The sequence below is a fragment of the Thamnophis elegans genome, chromosome 1 (assembly GCF_009769535.1).
Source record: "Thamnophis elegans isolate rThaEle1 chromosome 1, rThaEle1.pri, whole genome shotgun sequence".
NCBI classification, from domain to species: Eukaryota; Metazoa; Chordata; class Lepidosauria; order Squamata; family Colubridae; genus Thamnophis; species Thamnophis elegans.
In genome coordinates, this window is record NC_045541.1 from 62,286,160 (window position 1) to 62,294,147 (window position 7,988).

The 7,988-nt window shown below is 42.8% G+C and overlaps 1 protein-coding gene across 5 annotated transcripts in view; it reads right to left on the reverse strand.

Moving 5' to 3' along the window:
- The window catches only part of TNS1 (tensin 1), a 217,875-nt gene that overhangs the window by 24,026 nt on the left and 185,861 nt on the right, over positions 1 to 7,988 (reverse strand). For all 5 annotated transcript variants that reach the window (XM_032217188.1, XM_032217191.1, XM_032217189.1 and 2 more), the window contains one exon: positions 849 to 1,059. In XM_032217188.1, the coding sequence (XP_032073079.1) occupies positions 849 to 1,059 (211 nt within the window). The remainder of the gene's footprint in view (positions 1 to 848; positions 1,060 to 7,988) is intronic.

Consider the following 7,988-nt stretch of genomic DNA (forward strand, 5'->3'; position numbering starts at 1 on the left):
ATATGGAGAAATGTGAACCGTGGATATCCTCATGTGGCCAAAACATGCCAGTACTTATAGATTTATAAACAGTTTGGTAAAATCATACTTTGACACATGGAATCTTTTCCAGTAGGGAAAATGATTCATAATATTTTTAGGAAAAAAGAAATAATGAGCTAGTTGAATTTGGGCACACTGTCCTGATCGTTAAGCATATATTACAAGAAGGAGCAAGATAACATTCAGTTATTGAAGAAGCTCTGATGAGGTTCTTACTCTATGAAACATTTATCCTGATCATATTGGACACAATTTTGCATTTCCTATTTTGGGAAAACAAGTTCTTTTCACTTTTGTATATATTATCTTTTGTGTGTGTGTGCATGTGTGTGCACAAACACCATTCTTCCTCTTGGATCATGAGTGGATCATGAACATAAGCAAAGAAAAGGGAAAGAATATCTCTTTCCTATATTCTTTCCTCTGACATTAAAGCAAACTTTTCTCTCTCGTTTGTCTTATTCCAATGCTATAATAATCAAAACCAAGGATAAATTGTTCTTTCAGTCCTTCATTCCATGGATCTTGGTCAGTGGTGCAGTGGTTAGAGTGCAGTACTACAGGCTACTTCTGCTGACTGCCAGCTGACTGCAATTTGGCAGTTCAAATCTTACCAGGCTCAAGGTTGACTCAGCCTTCCATCCTCCCGAGGTGGGTAAAATGAGGATCCAATTTGTTAGGGGCAATGACTCTGTAAACCGCTTAGAGAGGGCTGTGAAGCATTGTAAAGTGGTATATAAGTCTAAGTGCTATTGCTATTACTATTGCTATTGCTATCTGACAGCCATGTCTCTCCTGCAACTTACCCATCCATGCTATGTATGGGGCTGCTGGCAGAGGCTGGGCTAGGCAAGGTGAAGGAGTTATTGAGGGACTCATTCCTTCCAGATGTCTCAGTGCTGTAGGTCTCTAAAGCCAAAGATGGCTGGAACTTCCCAGCAAGGCTGATTCCACTCCCACTGCTATTGCCTGTTGCTGCTGCTGTACGAGCCACAGATTCCACATAGCTCCGGGGCTCTAAATTTACATGCGGGGAGAAAACAAATAAAGAGAAGAATGAGGCCAGAGTTGCTCAAAACCGTAAACCATTTTTAACCACTAATAATCATGATTCCTTTGGACAGCTAATTTTAACATCAACAACAACAACAGTAGTAGTAGTAGTAATAGTAGTAGTAGTAGTAGTAATGATTCAAATTATCCAAAATTCAAATTGTGCAAAGTAGCAGAAGAAGCAGTGGATCATATACTCAGTTCATACAAGATCACACAAACTGATTACAAACAATGACATAATACGGTCACCAACATGAATCATTGGAACAGTTGTAAAAGTTACCATGTGCAAGTAATGAAAAATTGGTGGAAACATAAATTTGAAAAAGTAATTTAAATGAGCACATATTGTGGAATTTCTGAATATAAACGAATATAGTCTTTGTTCATAATTATGTTTGAAAAGAAGAAAGTGTGGATAACTGATGTGGCAATACCAGGAGAGAGTAGAATAGAAAGCAAAGAATTGAATAAACTCACAAGGAATCAAGATTTAAGCATCAAAATTGAAACTTTATGGTATAAAAAGGAAACAGCAACAAATCACATGATTTCTTTAAATCGCATAATTTAAAGAAACAGGTACAGCATTGTTACATGATTTATATATTGCCAACACAACTGTTAAATTATATTCCTAACAGTGAACAATAGCAACAATGAAATCACACCATCACTTTCTTTCTTAAACAAACATGGATTAGCTATGTCGAAAATTACATTATCATTTGTTTCTAATTTATTCCACCCCAAGTGTTCTATAAACCTTAACTGTGTCTTTCTCCCAAAACCTAAACGATCTATGGTTAGCCTCATATCCTACAAAAAATAACTGTCGAGCTCTATGTTGCTCTTTCAGTCTCACTTGTGATGGTATATGCACCCATGCTGGGGCTCCGAATGTATGTAGGTAACTCAAATCTGGTTTTCTGCCATGCCACCTAGTGAATGGCAATTCACTGGTTGTTGTATTCACCACATTATTTAAAACATGGTTACTACACATCATAGCTTCACTTCACAGTGTTTCCGGAAAACCTGAATAAGCTATCATAGTTCAAGCCATGGCCTGTAATGTTTGCCCCCTTCATTCTACAAACGAGTTATGTTGTGGCCTATAAGGAGCAGAACGTTTGTGCTCGATTCCAGCTGTTTTTAACATTGTTTGGAATTTATAATTGGTAAACTCCGTCCCATTATCAGTAACTACAGTAGTAACCTTTGCTTTCATCTTTCTTTCCGCAAACCTCAGCCAATTAAAAAAATTCTGAAATGTTTCTGTTTTGTTTTTCATTAAGTAACAGAAACCGTATCGTGAATCCATGATACTCAAAACATAACAGGAACCTCCCAAACTGGGTTTCTTAGGTCCTATTATATCAGCAAAAACAACCTCCAGAGGTTCCTTTGTCTTAAAACCATTCAGTCTGTTTGCTGGAGTAACTTTGCTTTTCTCCTGATTGCAAACATTGCAGTTTAAATATTTTCCGCATGGTTTTATTTTTACTCCCTCTGCCAACTTAACAGTTTGTTGCAGCAACTTGAAATTAATGTGCCCCATGCATCTATGAAGTAAATGTATGCATGCATCATGGGGTTTAACGTTATGATAAGTTGTGTTAGCCATCTGGCCATACGGTATAACATACAAACCGTTTTTTTAAAGTAGCAGTAACCCTGTTAACCTCCTTTTCAATAATACAGATATCTCCCTTAAAGGTTACCACATAGCCAATGTTAACCAGAGCCCTAACCGATAGTAAGTTGAATTTCAGGTTAGGTACATATAACATTGATAACTGCTCATTTAGGAATGAACAATATGTGTTACCTTCACCAGACGCCCTTCCATCCATTTGCCAAAAATACATGTTCCTTGCTCGTGGTCATTTTTACAAACCTTTTACTATCTCTAGCAAGCACTGTGATGCTCCACTATCAACAACCCACAAATCATGGTTTACAGGTGCATTGCTAGACATAGCCAAAGTAGACATAGCTAAGTTGACATTAGCATTTTTTCTAGGTCTTCCAGCATTCTGTTGTTTTGCCTTTTTATACAACCTAGCTATATGTCCCTTAGCCCCACAAGAAAAACATTTTCGAACAGTATAGGCAGTAGAAGGTGACTTCTCATGTTGTGGTGGTTTCTCTCTCAGTTGTTCTCTTTCCATCCTTCTTCTTGACTCTTCCAACAGTCGTGCAGTTATGTCAGTCAATGTTAGTTCATTTCGGGTTAGGACTTCAAGAGAAGATACAAAAACATCTTAACTCTCATCCAGTGAGGAGAGTATGATATAAACTTGATGTAGCTCAGAAAAAATTAGTTCTTTTTCATGTAGCTCCTGGAAAACCCCTTTCATAAAGTTTAAATGAGCTAACATATCTCCACCTTTCAGAAGACGTGCCCTAAACAGTTTGCGTGTGAGATGTATGTGTGCACCTACAGTGTCACGTACATAAATCCCCTTCAAATTCTCCCAACATCTTGCAGTAGAATTTTCTCCACGAATATGTACTAATTGTTGATCATTCAGTGTTAGACCAATTATACACAACGCCCGTTCGTTGCATCGCTGAAAATCTGCTTGGCATCATCATAGTTATCTGGGTTCCAAGCAGTTACATCCGGTGGATTTTGTACAGCATCCCATACACCTTCCCTAAGCAGGAGTAGATTGCACTTCATAGACCAGGAAACATAGTTTGTTCCATCTAACCAGGTTATCATCGATAGGCTTGATGATGGGTCGCTCACCATCTTCTCCAAAATAGTAACAATCACTAACGAAACATTGTCTGTATGTGTTATTGCGTATCAACACCAAGTCTCCTTTAGCTACATCTGGTATAACCTGGGCCCATAACCAGTGTTAGATAAACTCCCCGTTGGGACAGCGAGTGCATTCAGAGAAGCATTGTGAGAGTAGTGTTGGAGAACACACAAACCAGCATACAGAGACACTGTAGTTTAAATAGGTTTTTACTTTCGTGGAAATAGAGGTATCAGAGTCCATCAAACAGTCCAAGTCATACACAGATAAGACAGTCAGTCATCAACGTCTTTCAGTTAAGGGATAATCCAAATAACATAGTCCATATGTCAGGTCTGCAGCGGTTCCTTTAAGAATCTTTGGCCTGCCACACTCTTATTAAGGGGGGGATTTAGCAAAGGGTAGAATGTGTTGTTTTCAAAATAAGAAATTCCTTCCTAGAAGCTCAAGGTCATCTTTTGTCTCCCAAACCTTTACACCTGGACGGAAGAAGTTAGGCGTAGACGGCAGCATGGAAGAAGATTGGACCATGTGATGGACTGTGGGTGTGGGGGCAAGATCATGAACTTTTAACTGGGTGGGATTCTGATGTAACTTCCAGAGTCGGAATCCCATAGCACTATGCCAACATGCCTGCTTTATTAAATTGGAACTTTAAGCATAGTTTTGGCTTCGACTCTGATTTAATTTTACATGGTATTTGGAATGCTAACATCATTCTGACTCCCCTCTAAGTTAAATTATCAGCATACCAAGCTGGGAAGCTGTCAGGGGTACTGAATCCCAGTTCTGACCCAACCCTGGGCAGTACGAAAATTCAGTGAAGATGGGGAAAGCTAATTTTGATCTCTCAATTAATTTGGCTGAGACTCAAGAGGTGCCTCTTAAGGAATTGATAGAAGCTGCAGAGATTAGGGAATTGTGGGCCCGGCGAAAGGAATTCCAGGAGGAGACATCAAGATTTATGACTTCTAAGGAATGCCTGCTAGAAGAAGAAGGGGTTGCCAGGGAACCTTCGACAGACGACTGGTTGATTACCAGAAGAACTGATGAATGGAGAACTCAGCCACCCTCACGCAGTCCTTCTCTAATGGGCCTCCCAGACCATTTCCTATGGCTAAACGTGAGTGAAATAAAACCCCTCTCCTCTAAAGAGACCCCTCGGTGGAACCTGGCACCCCCCACATTCTCCTTTCCTCGTAGGGAAATCTCTGCCAAGTGAAGCGGAGACATGGCCTCCTTCCATACAGTAGCTAATGAACCAACCCACACCTTTGCGGCTGGATTGATGCCTAGAGCAGTCACATCAGCACCCCTCCCTCCTACTGGAGTGCAACCAGACCCCGCTCCAATTAGGGGAGGTCAATCCAGCCGGCAGAAAGAGGCCTGGAATACATGCGCCTCCCCACAGCTGCAAAGGGGTGACTCCGAACCCATGAATCAAGCAAACCAAGGGTGGGCATTCATCCCGGGTCATGGATGGGCTCAATGTCAATGGACGCCTACCCTCTTCCAGCAGATGGCGCCTTCCCAGATAACTGCTACTGGGCAAACCCAGAAAATGGGACCGCCACCAGGTCTAGCCCCCCCAGCAATGCCTCCCCAGGCTTTTGCCCAACCGATGGGCTTACCACCCCTGGCAGCAAACCAACAAGCTGCCCCTGTTCAACCACCAGCAGCCCCTCCTCCCACACCCCCACGGTTCCGTGTAACATTTGATGGGTCCCCAGATAAGCTGGCTTATTTCCTGAATCGAGTATGGGCGTACGTTGATCAAGTGGAGCCTCAATACCCATCTGATCGAGAATTGATCTGAGAGATAGCAGAAGGGATGAATGAAAAGGAGGCTGCGCAGTGGATAGCGGAGCTCCACGAAGAAGCAGCTCCTGAGCTGGATGATATAAATGGGTTCATCCAACTGATGCACGCCAGGTTTAGCGATGTGGCCCAAAATGTAGATGCTGAAGACCAGATCCACAAATTGCGACAGGCTGGTCGTCCCATGAAGGAATTCGTTTGGGAGTTCTAGAGAATAGCTGGGAGATTACGCTATTGGCCAGAAAGACTCTTGGTCTACACATTCAAAAAAGCATTAGATCCCAAACTTAAAGAAGCTTGTGCCGTAAGGGGGATCCCGGAACGTCTCCAAGATTGGTATACCACTGCAATCATACTAGACCATGAGATTAACACCTATTGAAAGCCTGGTACCGGAACGCCTGCCAAAAAGCCTTTGGGCCAACGTACGCAGAGGCAGCGAGCTGAGAGGCCTCTACCAACCCCCCGTGGGGCCTTCATAAAGTGCTACAGATGCGGTCAGATGAGTCACAGAGCAAGAGAATGCCTGGCTCCAGCTCCTGTTCCACAACAATGCCAGCCACCTGCCAGCGCAATGAAGAAAAAACCAAAAAAGCCACCCCAAAAGAGCCATTTACTACAGAAGCAAATGGAGGCAGAGAACCCTGCTATTGAAGAAGCCTCTGGGGCCTCAGAGGAGGAGGATGAAAATGCCGAAGGCGACCCAATGGTGAGTGCATCTATTCCCTCCTTTACCATAAAATCCCAACTCCAAGTGCCCAGAACAGAGGTAGAAGGGGAAGTTGGGCCAATCATAGACACCGGCTGCACCAGATGCTTAATCAGCATGTCAATGGTGGAGCAGCTAGGTATACGCACAAGACCCCTAACCCACCCTATTCGGTTCGAGCAAGTAGATGGAACCCTAATTGGGGGCGCCCCGGCCACAAAGATCACTGAATTAGCGAAGTTGAAGATAGGCCGACACTATGAGTTCATCAGATTCATTGCATCCCCAAAAATGCAGGAGTCAATTATCTTGGGACTTACATGGTTGGACAAGTGGGCACCTACTATCAAGTGGGAGGACGGTGTTAGAAAATTGATCATTGATTATGTCAAAAGTTGTGCTACTTGTGCCACAATGAAAACCCGGCCGGGAAAACCCCCTTGACTACTACAATGAGTGGCCAGCCCCAGCAAACTGTGGGAAAAGATCGCCATGGATTTCATCGTCGAGCTACCAAACAGCGGCGGTAATAGAGTAATCTGGACAGTTATTGATTTGTTTTTCAAACAAGCACATTTCATCGCTTGCTCGGGGTTGCCATCCGCAAATAAATTATCAAAAATGTTTGTAAAACACATTTATCGCCTGCACAGGGTGCCAAAAAGGATCATTTCAGATCGCGGAGTTCAGTTCACCGCTAAGTTCTGGAGAGAGTTCCTCAAATCAATTGGGTCCACGCAGGGGCTCAGCTCAGCATTTCATCCCAACACCAATGGCGCAGCAGAGAGGGCCAATGCAATGGTGGAACAATACCTCCGGTGTTATGTGGACTATCAGCAAGACAACTGGTCAAACTTACTACCCTTCGCTGAAGTGGCATACAACAATACAGCAGTACCGGTTTAACTCCGTTCCAGATTACCAGTGGCATGGAGTTCGTTCCCATGCCTGAGCTACCAAAAGAACCTTCCTCCTCCATGTCTCTGAATGAATGGATGGACACACTGAAGAAGGGATGGGAAAATACGAAGAAGGCTCTAACCGATGCGGCAGAAGCCTACAAGAAGCAAGCTGATAAACATTGTTTCCTCCAACCCCTCCTTTAGGGTGGGGGACAAAGTTTTTTTATCTACAAAATACATAAGATTGAGGATGCCTAGTAAGAAACTGGGTCCAAAATTCCTAGGACCTTTCCCAATAAAAAAGATAATTAACCCAGTTATAGTTAGACTCAGCCTACCTAGAATTCTAGGGAAAATTTACCCAGTATTCCATTGTAGCTTGTTAAAACCTGTAAAGGGATCTAGCATAAGGCCATCTGCCCAAGCTCCCCCTCCTCCTATTGTGGTAGAAGGGGAAACACATTATGAAGTGAAAAAAATCTTGGATTCCAGGATGTATAGAGGTTGCTTACAATATTTGGTGCATTGGAAGGGTTACCCTTTGTCTGAAGCTACATGGGTGAAAAGGTGGGATTTAAAAGCAGATGAATTGGTGAAACAATTCCATGAGAAGTTCCCTGATTAAGCCAAAGGGTCCTCCTGGGGGAGGAAGGGGTGGATATACACATACACATACACATACATACA